Here is a 13,954-nt window from a genome sequence, read left to right as displayed (position 1 = left end):
GGGGGGGGGGGTATCCATTTCCACAGAGATATTACCATATGTTTTTTTTAAACATTGATAAGAAATGTCTCGTGAGCAGCAAATCAGCATATTAGAATGATTTCAGAATTATCTGGAGTAAAGGCTGCTGAGAATTCAGCTTTTATATCACAAGATTAAATTACATATAGTTTTTAAATTATATTATTTCACAATATTACTGTTTTTACAGAATTTGATCAAATAAATGGTTTTGGTCTTGGTAAGCATAAACCTTTTAGTGCTAAAAATCTCACTGACCACAAAGTTTTGAAGAGCAGTTTAAATCAAACAAACAAACAAACAAAAAAAAACTGCATAGAGATTAACAATAAAACTTTAAATACTATCATTAATGCTGAAAAATTACTGAAAAAACAAACAAAGCAACAAAAAAACACTAGTCCTTTTGGGGCTGCTCCATCTGCACCATGAGAGCCTGGAGAGCATAGAGTGCCTGCAGCTCCTTCGTTTCATCAGAGAGGTACTTCTGCAGCAGCTTGGCCCTTTGGGTAATCTGCTCCACATCCACCTTGTAGGGGTTCTCACCTAAAACAGTTCATTAACGCACACAATTAACATCAAGTACAAGTCAGTGCAAGTTCAGGTCTGAAGTCAAAAGTGAGAGATCTTAAGTGAGGGAAGGGGATTGCATCTAATAGATTCACTCACATATAATGGCAGACTGACACACAGACATCATCAGGGCCCGCACAAACTGATTGGAGCTCATCTTCTGCTCATCTAGGTTGGCCTTTAAAGGAGAGAAACGCCAGTCGGTACACGTCCCATGTGCATAATGTTATACCCATAATGCAGATCGCTGCAATACCTTAATGTTTGATTAAAGAGCCTTGAATCACCGCCAAAGCACACACACTCACCTCTACCCAGTCATAGATCCTCTGGTTGTTGGCTTTTTCCTGTAACAACCTGTCCAAATGTTTACTCAGCTCCTCAGCAGTCAGCTCCTTCTTACTGGGTTTCTCAGACTCCTCACCCAGAGTGAACTCCATTTTCTGCAAATATAAGATCTTTAATGACCTTCAGGCTCACAAAGACATATGCACAGTATATGCATGTGTGTGTGTGTGTATATATGGTGTGTGCCTAAGTACAAATGCATGTAAAATATACAAACATTTTATTGCAGAGGAAAAGAACTTCATGAAACATTTCACGCAAATACAAAAAAAAATGGTTCGTTCTTTTGTGGCACTGTCAGAGAAAATTTCTTGAAGGCAAAGGATCATCATAAGAATAATATCATGAAAAAGGAGTTATGATGATTACTAAACTTAAAATAAAGTATTCTTTTTGGGTGCTGCCAGTAAAAACATTTGAGCACAATAATATTTGTGCAGTAATTTTGTTTTTACAAAAACATTCCAGAAATCATGTTGACCCTGTCAATACTGTACAAAACAGCTTTCTGTACCTGCTCTGTAACAAACTTATTGACATCCTCATCTTCAGGCAGAAAGTCTTTCCAGCTGAGTCCTGCCTCCAACCACATAACTCCAGCTTTTTTGTGGCTCTGAGAACATTATAGAGAAGTGTAAAAAAAAAAACTCTGGAACTGCAATATATGCAAATATTTCATAAGCATTTGCCACAGCATGATACTTACCAGTCCTTTGCAGAGAAGGTTAAGTATTTCAACATGCAAGATTGCTGCTTTGCCCATAGGGAGAAGAGGTTTGGACACTTCCCTGTGGATGATTTAAAAAGGTCAGATGGTTTTAGTTGATGGTTTATAATCTTTGCATACAGGTATCTGAAAACCAAGGTTCAGTGCCTAACCTGAAGAGCTGGCCCATGGGAATGCCTCCCTCTTGCAACATGGGTGTGATGATCTCAGCCAAGTAGAGCCAAATATGAGGAATGTCAATGCTCATATCATCTGCTATCTCCAGAATCTCCTGCAGTCTAGAGTGGGTGAAATCAAACAATAAAATAAGTGCACAGCCACAAAGAAACCATTTATATTGTGTAGAAATCATGAAACCTCAAGCTAATTGAAATCATTTTAGTACTTAAACTTATTTTATTAAAACTACAACTTAAAGATAAATATAGTAGTCAACATTTGAAGTGGATCAAAAAAAGTTCAAAGTTGTCCTAAGACAAGAACCGGTACTGTTTTGGTTTTAGGACAACTTTGATGAACAGTTTTGACTACTGTATTAAAATAGACAAAAGCAAATAAAATAGTCCTGATTCATTAAATTTTCTATCATCTAGCTACTTACATATTTAAGCAAATTAAAACAAACACATCTGGGAAGAGAAAAATTTCTTCTTTTTTTTTGGTAGGGCCAGTAAGAATATTGGCAGCAACATTAGAGCAAGCAGTTAAATTTTTATGAAATCAAAAAGACCAAAACATAAAAGCAGATAGATACAATAACACCAAGGTTTGAAAAAAATCATCAATTTAAAATCATTTACATAAAAAAACAGGCATTTTGAGAGCTTTCTTTCCTGACCAACACTAAAAACATGAAGCATGAATAGGTCATGAGTGGAAAACGTGGCTACAATGTTCAGATGTCATTATGCGCATCTCTGCCATATTATTGCACGGAATAATAAACTGCAGCGGTCTTTGAACTCACCCCTTGTAGTACTGCTCAGGAGGTAATATTCCAGCACTAACAAGCTTCTGAAACAGCAGGCCCACATGCTCTCTAGCGATGGTGCTGCGCTCTAGAGTGGACTCTACACCGTTCCGTACAAACACGAAGAGCAGAGAGGTGCTGTTCAGCTCCTGCACACACTGCAACGCCTCCTACAAAAGAGTAACAAGAATAACGTAAGTTAATAATAATATATTATGTATGTACAATAATATATATGGATGTACATACCTTCATGTCGTTGATGTGGAGATACTCTTCAATTATTGATTTGGATTTCTTGTCCAGCTCTTCCTCGCTCAGGGCGGGTTTGGCTTGAACAGGTGGTGGTGGAGCAGGAGCCGACACTGGCTTCACTGAGAAACCCAACCAGGTAAAGGGTTGATCAATTTATGAATCCTCAACTCAAAGATCTGTACTGCACAGTTCTTTAAGACTATTGACTCTTACCTGTCTCTTTGCTTCTATCACGCTCTCGACTGCCTCGATCGCGGTTCTCTGTCATGCTGGCCACACGGCGTACAGAATCCGGTGGCCCACGGCTGTCGCCGCCTCTGCGCTCCTCATTTTCACGGCTGAAGCTGCGTTTGGTGATGGTCTGACGGGGTCTGTCGAGGCCTCGGTCCCGGTCTTCCCGCCTACTATCGAATCGTTCAAAGCGATCCCGGTCTCGGTCACCGCGATCTCTATCGCTACGGTCTCTACTGGAGCTGTTCCTGCACAGCAGATGTGCAATTAGATTTCTTGCAGTGTTGATGTTAGTACTCATTTACCCTACAAAACAAAAACAGCACTACAAAATTACCTTTGAGGCACTCTACGATCAGAGTCAAGTGAGGAGGAGGATGATGATGAAGGGGGTCCAGACTGCTGCAATGCAGAGAAGCGGTTGAGCGTGCTAGTGGCCGGTCTCCCCTGGTCTGCATTAGATAAAAGCACAGCATTAGACTTGCATTTACCAAAAAAACACTGACAACCATATCTTTACATTTTCTGAAGAAAATGAGTGATGCCTGCAAAACACGAGCTACAATGTTGAGGGTGGTTTCTATGCTGTTGTTAAGATTGCTAAGAGTTGTTGCTACAATGTTCTCTGTGGTTAAGAAGAACTGGCTCAAGACAAAAAGAGACCACCAAGTCTCTAAGACACTGGTTAATAGATAAGACTCGTGACCCTCTGTCAATGTATAGCAGTTCTTCTCAACCAGGGGCCCAGTCTTGTGTCTTCATTTATCACAAACACCGGTCTATATTTTTATTTTTCTGCCAGTGTTATCATCCACCACAAAAACGTAAGTCTAATTTCAATGAAAAGTAATAGCACTTTTCCTAAAGTCACATGATTTGAGGTATCACTCATGTCCACTGCCTTGGTAAAGAGCAGCAATTAAAACTAACAGTCTATCTATGACATTACTAAAGACTTCTCTATGCTTTGTGAGGTCCAAGGTAAATAAGACTGGGCGATTGCTCACCTTGATCTCCAGTGGACTTGGCTCCTGTGCCTCCACTGCTCCCTTTGCCCCAGCTACCCCATGAGCCTTTTCCTCCCGGAGCCAGCAGCTGGTTGTTAAAATCACCAGGCTGAAGAAAAAAGACAGGAGAAATATGGCTAAGCACATCAAACAACTGAAATCATTATGCTATGAAAACATGTAATTTTTTTAACAACTAAATTCTAAGTCACATTCTAAAACGGAAAAAAACGTCACAAAGCCTCACCTTAGTAATTTTACTGAGGCGGCTGGTGTCAATCGGTCTGTTCTTAGTGGTAATAGGCACTATGTTCCAGCCCTCATCTTGGGTCTGGCTACCACGGCCCCCAGAGGAGTGAGGCCCACCACGGCCCCCTCGACCCTGACTGGAGTCTTTCTTAGACAGCAGCTGTTGCTGTACTTTGATATGCTCTCTATGTTCTTCCAGCTCTGCCTCTTTATGGATCTGATCAATGGTTTTGGGACCCTGATCTCCTCTTCTGGGCACCCAGTTGTTCTGTGTGACAGAGCCCATATAACACAGTTAAAAGAATGAAGACATAAATAGTGAGAAGAACCGAAACACACCATATGTGTTTTAAATACCAAATACTTGTGCAAATGCCACTGTTACTAAGAAAACTTGCTAAACAAAGCATGTGGTTACCTTTCGGAGGTCTAAAACATCCTGAAGCATGAAGCGGATTCTAGAAGAGGTCTTCCTATCTTTAATGATCTTCTCCATTTGGTGGAAGTACTGATCCATTCGAGGCTGCATACAATAGTGTAACATTAAATCTGACAGTAACAAAGTAAACGACTATAACATTCTATACAACAAAAAAAATATACTACACGCAAAAGGAATGTAGACCTAACATAACTGTGAAGCTCATAATCTGATGGGTATTTGACTGGTCAATCACAGCATTCCGCATAAATACAAATTGTGCTGTACCTTAGCTTTCTCAAAGTCTAGATCTTTTCCGATAGTGGAGAGCAGCCGGCAGAGGCACTCTAAGCTCTCCTCATCATGGTTCTTCAAGAGCTTGACAATGCAGTCATGCATGATGGGTTCTGTCAGCATTTTCAGCTTGAACAGCTCTCCGATGAACTTGATGTTTCCAAGCGACCGTCTACGTGCCTTGTTCTTGGCTTCCTCCAGCTCCTCCTTCAGGCGCTGACGCTCCTCTTCCTAAGGTAAAAATAAAACCGCTTTAATTTCAACAGAACTATTTCATACACCTTGTACCGAGTTGATTGTTTACAAATGTGGCAAGACGTCACCTCAGCGGCAGCATCCAGCTCTTTCTGTTTCTGCTCAAAGATCTCGTCATCATCCTGGTCCTTTTCAAACTCCTTCTGACAACGATTGAGTAGTAGTTTACGGAAATTCACAGTGACTCCCGGTTTGTCTGAAGTGGGGACTTTAAGCTGGAAAAGCAAAACAGTAACAATATTTCAATAATTCCCCATTTACATTTCTTAAAAAATGAGGTAAACAGCCAAGTAATCCTGTCATCAATTACTTCAATGTGGTAAGCACAAAAGCTTAAATGTGCAGGTTTGTTGTGCCAGAACCAACAAGGTGTTTTAAATTTTTTTTTTACACACATCTAACAAGGACGTTGAAGCCTCTTATAGACCGTATTTGATGAGCTCTATATGTATGTGCGTTGATCGATATTTATGTGAATAAAAGGCTAAATTTAAATCAGTTCATCATAAATAGGTCGAGTCTCTTCAGAAGAATTGGAATAGACAGCTTGATACATATGGATTTTTTTAACAATGTTTTTATTAACTTGTGAAGCAACACATTTTTGGTAAAAAAGGACTTTCACTCGAGCGCCAAATCTTTGTTTTTTTGTATGTTTCGAAGATGAACTAAAGTCTTATGCATTTAAAACAACTAGGGGTGCGCAGATCTGATATTTGGTTTTATCTGGTTTATCAGGTAGATATCTGGTTTTGCATAAAAGGACTTTATCTTGCTGGAGTTTCGTTTTGTTTCTAAATCGTGTTCATTTCTACCACAACACTGGAGTAGAGAGCACTATGAATTGTTCTTCATGAGCACAGTAACTGAGATTTAAAACTGTTAAAAGAAAAGGCTCAAACTATCGCACAGATTTAATACACTATGCATTAATGGCTCTTTCCTCGGTAGTTTGAACTTTTCTATGCTGCACACTGTAACTCCGTGTTGCTTCAAGCACATCATTCTGCGCACGGGATGCGCATAAGCGCTTTGTGCCGCTCTGGATTGAGCCTTTCGTATCATAATACTTTCGCAAAATGACAGATTATTAATAGCCTTTCTTGTTTGTTTTATATATCATATGTTGCTGCCTCATTACTGTGCTATACATTTAAAAGAAATGGCTTTTAATTATATAGTAGACCCTATATATTTATATATAAATATATTACTTTTTTCATGAATGTATTTTACAACCATACAAAGAGCAATGTGTAACATTTGGCCAGATTAAGTCCAACACTTATTCACTTTTATTTGTTCCCCACTAAATAATGTTTTTTTTTAACTAACAGTTTAGATTTTATAAAATTACTGTGCACTCATGATTTTTCTAGAGCAACTTTTGCTACTGAATTATCCACTAACCTAGTTTATAACAGTATTTTTGTCAGATTATGATTATATATGTTTTTTCCGTTTGTTATCTTTTCTTTATAATAAAGTTGTCTATATTTAGTAGATTGTGTGTAACACAAAAAAGTGATGATCAGTTCAACACACATTGAGGTATAGAAATTCTACACCGATTAAAAAAAAACTGCACTGGTATCGGATCAATATCGGTATCGGCCGATACTCAGAATTTCTGGTATCGGATCGGGATCGGTTCTGAAAAAGTGGTATCTAGCCACCCCTAGAAACAACACGGATCCACAACAAGTGGATAGTTCACTAAAAATGAAATTAATCTACATCTGCAGAAAGGACAAATCAATAAAACATATTCCTGACAAACACCATCAAAAGCTCATCAGCAGTTCCTAAATCCAATCAGAGTATATCAGTGGCCCAGACAAGTGGCTCAAAATGGAAGTCATCACTGGAGCCCACACAAGCAAGCCAACATACAGATGAAAGTTACTCACCCCCATAAGGCAGCGGCACATGTTGGCATAAGCTACAGAGAAGTTGGGTTCGGAGATGGCTTTCTCGAAGATAAGGTCAATGACACCCTTGAGCCTCTCTTCTGTGTCTATAGAGAGCTCGGTCACCTGCTTCATCAGCTGCTGGAACATCTGTGGCGTGAGCTTGTTAAGGACGCTGCGTACGCGGCGAAACAGCTCCTGCGTTTTCACAGCTTCGGTCTCTTCCTCATCCTCCTCTCCTCCACGACCTCGGACTTGCTTCTTCACTGAAGGCGTCCAAGCATTCTCAGCCTGGTTCAGTTCCACATTGTCTTTAAGAGACAAGCTGGTGATGATCTTGGGGTTGCGATTCATTTGGTCTTTGCCTCGACCTGGCTGAGGGCGCCGTGCAGACTGAGAGTGCAACTTTTAAAAATAAATGATCGATCTCAACATACAGGCACTTTACTTTTAACTGAATTTCGAATCATGAGAGTAAAGAAAGAGTCAACTTACCGGTCCTCGCCCTCCTCCGCCAGATGACTGTCTACCCAAGTTAGCGTATGAAGGTGTAAAATCAGGCCCACAGTTCATCAGACTCCTGGGATCCAAGGGTCGCAAGGGGGTTTTATTTGCCTGTTGTCCAAACAGCGAAGAGCAAGAGGGTGATTATAATTTTTTGCAAGAGGTACAGGTTAAACCTGTTGTGTCCAGATATAAGCCTCACCTTGTCCAAGACAACGTCACTGATGTGCGGCAAACCCTCTGGCTTGTGCATGCTTGCACCAATGAACTGGAAGCCAAGCAGGAATTCTCGATCATATTGTTTCTTCTCCTCTGGGTTGATGGGCTTCCATTGCTCTGCAAATGAGTGAAGAGAAAAAAAAAAAAGTTGCTAAACAGGCCCACAAACATTTAGAATAAGACACAGTGAATTTGCCTTGCTCAAGACAAACTAAAAATCAATAAAGTCTTGATACATTATGTAATAGCTTTCCAAGTTTTTTTTTTTTTGCATTCCCATCAAATGTTATCAATTAAAAATGTTTAATTTTATTCACTGCTAAACACATAAAAATGCGATGAAAGTAATTTTTTTTTAAATAATGTATGCAACTCCAAAAAATATTTTATCAAAACATGTCAAATGCATTAATGTAAATATGTATATTTAAAAGTCTGTGGTAAGTGAGACCACTGTTTTCAACACTGAAATTTCAGAATAAGTTCTGAAAGATCATGCGACAGGCAAATTAACGGCAGTTGAAAATTCAGCTTTGCCATCACAGGTATAATTTATATTTTAAAATGTATAAAAATAGTATATTAATATTATTTCACAATATTACAGATTTACTGTTTTGTTTTTATAAAAATAAATGCGGCTTTGGTGAGAATAAGAGATTATTCAAAAACATTTAAATCTAATCTTACTGACTGAAAACTTTTAAACGATAGTCTATTTACAGTAAATTGCTCTTTAAATAAAAGCACTCTGATATATTGCTCTAATATATAAAACAGGATGAACATTATCAAATGAGACCCAAATAATCTGACTTCTAACCTTCTTTATATTGATACTTCTGTTCCACAGGTTTAGACGCCTCAGGCTCAGTATTTTCTGGGTCAAGCTTGTCCTCTTTGGCCTCCCATGTTTCGTCTGACTCTTCAGCTGGTGGGGCAGGGGTTGGAGCAGGGGAAGGCTCTTTCTCTGGCTCAGGAGCAGGCTTTTCCTCCTCAGGCTGAAACAGATACAGAAGATTTATAAATGCACAACTGTACTCTGCACAACAGTCACAGAAGTCCTACTGTAATAAAGCCAAGACATGTCATATTATACAAACCTCTTTGAAGGCATCTAGGACATCTCCGACATCTTTCTTATTCAGATCCTTGATCTTCTTTTTCTTCTTTGGCACTGTTGTCACGGCAGCTAGAAAGAGAGAAACCAAAGTCAAACTTCATCCTGAAGGAGAAAAAAAAAAAAGATATGCTAATTGTTCCACAAGAACTTATTTCCTCACCTTGCATAGTCGTTTCCTCAACAGGGCAGACTGTTACAGGGGCAGGCGTCTCCTCTGCTTTCTCCTTCTCTGCTTCCTCTACAGGTGCTTCCGCAGCCATAAGGCAGCTCTGTTGAACTTGAGGAACCGCTTGTTCAGCAACTGGATTAGTGGAGCTCTCTGGCTTCACTACTGGAGCCTCTGCAGAGTCCTCAGGCAAACCATTAAGCAAAGGCTGTTCCTTTGGCTCATCAACGACTGGCTCCAGAATGGGTGTCTCCGTGGATAGAGGGGCGGTGTCCTCAGAAGCAACGTCACCATCATTAGCTACAGCAGGAGGAGGCTCCACAGGGGTGGAGATGATATCAGCCGGGCTAGATAAATCAGATGCAGCCTCCGTTTCGGCCACAGGTTCAGGCTCTTTCTCTTTGGCTACCTCTGACTCCTCTTTCTCAATCCCAGTAGAAGTTGGCTCCACTGGAGGGGCGTCCTCAGGCTCCTTCTTTTGAACTGGGGCATCAGGGAGTACTGGAGCATCCACACTGTCACCAGTTTGAGGCTTTGAAAGTTGGGGATTGCTTGCTGGAGGAGGAGAAGGTGTGAGTGCTGGGGATATTGCTGGGTCTTCTTCTGGAGGAATGGGAATCTTGCTCACAGGTGAAGCAGGTCTGATCTCTGGCACGGGTTTAGAGTCAGCTGCTGAAGATGCAACGGGGGCTTGCTCTGGCGTCTTTGATGGAGGAGGGGTGGACACAGCTGGAGGAGGAGACATGGACTTCACTTGATCATCTGAGGATTAAGGGCAGGAAAACCAGTACAAAAAATAAGTGCAACAAAAAAACAACAACAACAAAAACAGCTGTTTTAACTTTCAAACTGGGCTAGATTCACAAAGCATTCTTTAGAATGAAATTCTTCTTTGCTATTAGCTATTTTCCTTCTAATTTTCTAAAGAACGGTTGTTGTTTTTTTAATCCTAAAAACAAAAACGTTTTGACGATCTCTTTTCTTAAGATTGTTCTAAAGACAAAACTTACAAATTTGAATTCCTGATAGGAATGTCCCTAGAAATCAGCATAAATAACGTCTTAAAATATTAAGATAACCTCCAACTTAAGATGTTTCACAAAATGATGTTTGAGTTGTTTTAAACATTAAGCATTAAAATATAACACTACTTATACATATTACTCATAGGAATGTGAATGAGGACACTGAAGTGACACCACTTATTGATCAAAACAAGTCAGTTATGCTTGACGTGACTTTTCTCTGAATTTGCAGGCAAATTACAACAGAATACTCCATCTTGAGACAGGCACTTTATAAATAATAATAAAAAAAATACACCACATATTAAAAGTGAAGGTACCGAGTGCTGCATTTCAGTCAAGCTTACTGTGACAAAAAAAGGAAGCACAAAAAGATGGCCTTTGAGGTGTTTTTGATTCTTCAGCAAAAAGTGTCATAAAATCAGATAACACCAAAGTCTGTCAGTCATTTTCTCCTTAAGAAAAACTTCACTTTTCATAATGAAATAAACTTCCAGTGTATAAAAATCAAGTACTGCTCCAAATAAAATGTACTTCTTACTAACATTGCTTCGGGTTGACCTTGTTTGTATTTAGATAGCTTTAAAACTTCTGGTGCCACAATTTTTATTCCATTGACATTTTGAGCCATTGAAATCACTTTTGAAACTCCCTGATTACTTCCACATTTTTCAGGATGGTGGGAACCCAGACTTTAACGTCAAAAACCTGTTTGGGTATTTGCAAGAAAGCCCACTCACCAGCTCTGATCACAGCAGCAACAGGTGGAACACTTTCACCATTGGTCTGGACAGGACCTCCCACCTCTGGACCAGCAGTCTGAGTAAGAACAACAATCTTTTAAAAGCAGCATGTAATTTTTGCCATGCTCATGTCATTATAAACACATGAAGCCATCAACAAACCTGTGGAGGAGTGGGTGTGGAGGTCGCTCTCCCACCAGACATGATCTCTTCTGTGATGTCACGTCCACCCTGGTTGGGGTCACGTATTCTGATCTGTAGTGAAACAGCTGGTAAGTCACAGACGAATGGATCAAAAATGAAAACACACCAAATGTTGTTCCCACCCACCTGTTTGCGCTCTCTCGGTTTGACTGGTCCTGACTGCAGAGGTGGAGCTTGCTGTGGAGGTGGAGCTGGTTGCTGTTGAGCGGGTATCATGACAGACGTGGCGGACACTGATGTTGGGTACTGCTGTGTTGCAGGATAATAGGCAGCCGCTAGACAACAACAAAAAAAGAGACAAGATTAGATACCAAAATAAGAGACAGTCAGCTTTAGTGGGAGGGGGACACACATGAAAAGTATTCCCCCTCCCGCCAAAAACACTTTCTGGTGCGCTGGGAAGAACAACACTTCATATCATTCTTGTGATAAATCACTTAATGATAATCACAGATCGATCCCAGAATGTTTGCAGTTGTTTTTTTTGTCTAGGACACCGAGTCAAAGGTTGAAGTAGCATTACATCAAAGGTTACATGCTTCATGCCTTGTTAAAACACAACCAGCCAGGCTAAGACAAAGACAAGAGGTGTAACAGAAACAGCCCTGCGTTTCAGACTCACCAGGATAGCGCTGGGAGGTGAGAGGAGCTCCGTGCAGCGAGAGACGTCCGTTCTCTCTACCTGCACCTCTTCCCCCACCCCCCTGCCTCTCCCTCCCTGCCAGAGAGGGATCTGAACTCAGCCAAAGGAGAAGGGGAGAGAGGAAAGCAAGAAGAGACAGAGAAAGAGACAAAGGTCGAGAGTGAGGAAGAGGAAACAACAAGCAGCAGATATGAGTGCTAAACACGGTTAGTGAGCCAATAATATGAGCAGACATGAAGGGTAGAACTAGGCGTTTAGTGGTTAGTTATGACAGGGATATTAATGTATATGACTGATCTAACAGTCATAAGTCTAAGGTGAAGTTACAAAATCTATTGAAAACATACACGGGTGAATTTTATATTCCAAAAGGGAAAAAAAAAGAATGGAATAAACATTCACACACCAGTCACTGTTGTTCAGCAAATATTTGTGGTAATGCAGTCTTTCTGGAGTAATTAATGTGATCTGGAATTTCATGTGAGGGCAATAGATTTCACAATAGGTTCAAGTTCAAACAGAAAGCAGTTGGGTTTGAAAGGAATTTCTTTGTAATGGGAGTATTCACACACTATTGACAAAGGACCAAAATTATTTTGCTAATGCAACTGCACATTAAGAACATTACCCTCATTCTCTTTACTGAAAAAAAGAAAAGAAAAAAAAAATACTGGTACATTATGAAAAAGGCACTTATAGAGAGAGTCATGCAATTTGTATTCAGTATAATTTGGCACCACCAGCAACAGTTCTACAAAAATGTTTCATGAACATTTAACCTGTTAACCCGCACCTGGACGCCAGCACACTGAACACACTTTGTTTGCACGTGTCAATGTTTACGAATAGATTAAATGAAAAGGGACAAAATTAATATTGACAAACTATATATATCATTCTAAAGGTCTAAGCCTCAAGCATCGACGATAGATCGCTGTTTTTCAATGGAAAGCTTATAAGGAATGTATTTGCTAAATTTGTGTAAGCACGCAGTACACATCAAAACATGCATTATAAAAACGCAGTACGTACCAGATTCATCGTAATAACGAGTCACAAACGCATCCACTGCTGTAAATCCCGGTTTAGTTAGAAAGGTAAGGGTCAACTGAACAATATCCCATACAGCACTTTTAGTCCAACGAAACAACGTTGTAATATGGATGGTAATTCCTTTGTTTACATCTCATTTCTTCGGGGAGAGTTATTGTTTGTATCCGTTATGGAATAACTTGCGCTCAAAAAAACTGCGTCTTGGTAGTAAAAAGTAACATGGTTTTGTAGCATACAGTGTCACAAACAGAATGAGACCATCCACTAAAAAAAAGTCAAAGATACGCAGAATCTTGTTTATTTGAATTCTGGCGCTCTCTTGTGACTGCTCGTGATGCACGTTGTGAAGCACCTGTCATCTGATAGCGATCGGCTTTTTGCACAAACAATTCTTTTTTTTTTCCTATTCAACATTTTTCATACATGTGTGTGTTTTGTGGGGAAGTGGTTGTATCTGCATGATTACCATCTGTATGACCGCACATCAACATGTGATTACTGACTGTATGACCAGCAATCAGTGTGAATGCTGTATGTCTGGCAATCAAAATATTTACTTGACATATAAAGCCCTATCAGTGTGAATGCTGCAATCACAGTATGTACTTGGCATACATAGTTAATTCTTTTTTTTTCTTATTTCTTTTTATTACTCAAATTATTCTTATTGTATTTTTCTAGTGCTCAAATAAATCACTTAGACAATGTCTAAGATTCTGTCTATTGTTTTATAATTAAAAAACTATGCAGTGGTATGCATGATGACTAAAATATGGTTGCAGAAATCTCATTTTTCGTGGTATCTACAGATTTGAAATATAAACTCATGAGACATGTGACTTTCAACCCATTACTTTTCTGGATTGCTCCAGGACTGATTTCAAGTATTTGTATGTGAAAAAAAAAAAATTCAGTGTGGTACAATTTTTTTCAAGGCACTTCAGTGTCTATAACTTTATCTTTTTGAGCATTATCAACTCTGGATGATGGATAGTAAAGCCCAAAAATTGTGT

At 39.6% G+C, this 13,954-nt stretch overlaps 1 protein-coding gene across 1 annotated transcript in view; it reads right to left on the bottom strand.

The window, feature by feature from the left end:
- Nucleotides 1-418: 418 nt before the first annotated feature.
- The window catches only part of LOC107709531 (eukaryotic translation initiation factor 4 gamma 1-like), a 26,457-nt gene continuing 12,921 nt past the window's right edge, over nucleotides 419-13,954 (bottom strand). Inside the window, exons 6-30 of the mRNA XM_016514030.1 lie at nucleotides 11,868-11,978; nucleotides 11,372-11,520; nucleotides 11,204-11,296; nucleotides 11,039-11,117; nucleotides 9,268-10,035; nucleotides 9,088-9,176; nucleotides 8,808-8,985; nucleotides 7,968-8,101; nucleotides 7,757-7,876; nucleotides 7,262-7,654; nucleotides 5,420-5,566; nucleotides 5,091-5,327; nucleotides 4,800-4,904; nucleotides 4,380-4,649; nucleotides 4,133-4,241; nucleotides 3,463-3,577; nucleotides 3,108-3,373; nucleotides 2,889-3,013; nucleotides 2,637-2,809; nucleotides 1,822-1,947; nucleotides 1,649-1,730; nucleotides 1,457-1,555; nucleotides 903-1,037; nucleotides 691-772; nucleotides 419-567 (exon numbers count right to left, since the gene is read on the bottom strand). Of these exons, the coding sequence (XP_016369516.1) occupies nucleotides 419-567; nucleotides 691-772; nucleotides 903-1,037; nucleotides 1,457-1,555; nucleotides 1,649-1,730; nucleotides 1,822-1,947; nucleotides 2,637-2,809; nucleotides 2,889-3,013; nucleotides 3,108-3,373; nucleotides 3,463-3,577; nucleotides 4,133-4,241; nucleotides 4,380-4,649; nucleotides 4,800-4,904; nucleotides 5,091-5,327; nucleotides 5,420-5,566; nucleotides 7,262-7,654; nucleotides 7,757-7,876; nucleotides 7,968-8,101; nucleotides 8,808-8,985; nucleotides 9,088-9,176; nucleotides 9,268-10,035; nucleotides 11,039-11,117; nucleotides 11,204-11,296; nucleotides 11,372-11,520; nucleotides 11,868-11,978 (4,334 nt within the window). The remainder of the gene's footprint in view (nucleotides 568-690; nucleotides 773-902; nucleotides 1,038-1,456; nucleotides 1,556-1,648; nucleotides 1,731-1,821; nucleotides 1,948-2,636; nucleotides 2,810-2,888; nucleotides 3,014-3,107; nucleotides 3,374-3,462; nucleotides 3,578-4,132; nucleotides 4,242-4,379; nucleotides 4,650-4,799; nucleotides 4,905-5,090; nucleotides 5,328-5,419; nucleotides 5,567-7,261; nucleotides 7,655-7,756; nucleotides 7,877-7,967; nucleotides 8,102-8,807; nucleotides 8,986-9,087; nucleotides 9,177-9,267; nucleotides 10,036-11,038; nucleotides 11,118-11,203; nucleotides 11,297-11,371; nucleotides 11,521-11,867; nucleotides 11,979-13,954) is intronic.

This window comes from Sinocyclocheilus rhinocerous, unplaced genomic scaffold, assembly GCF_001515625.1.
Source record: "Sinocyclocheilus rhinocerous isolate Xijiao unplaced genomic scaffold, SAMN03320098_v1.1 scaffold2238, whole genome shotgun sequence".
Classification (NCBI taxonomy): Eukaryota; Metazoa; Chordata; class Actinopteri; order Cypriniformes; family Cyprinidae; genus Sinocyclocheilus; species Sinocyclocheilus rhinocerous.
Note: the sequence above shows the minus strand (reverse complement) of the source record. Positions and strands in the feature narration are given on the sequence as shown.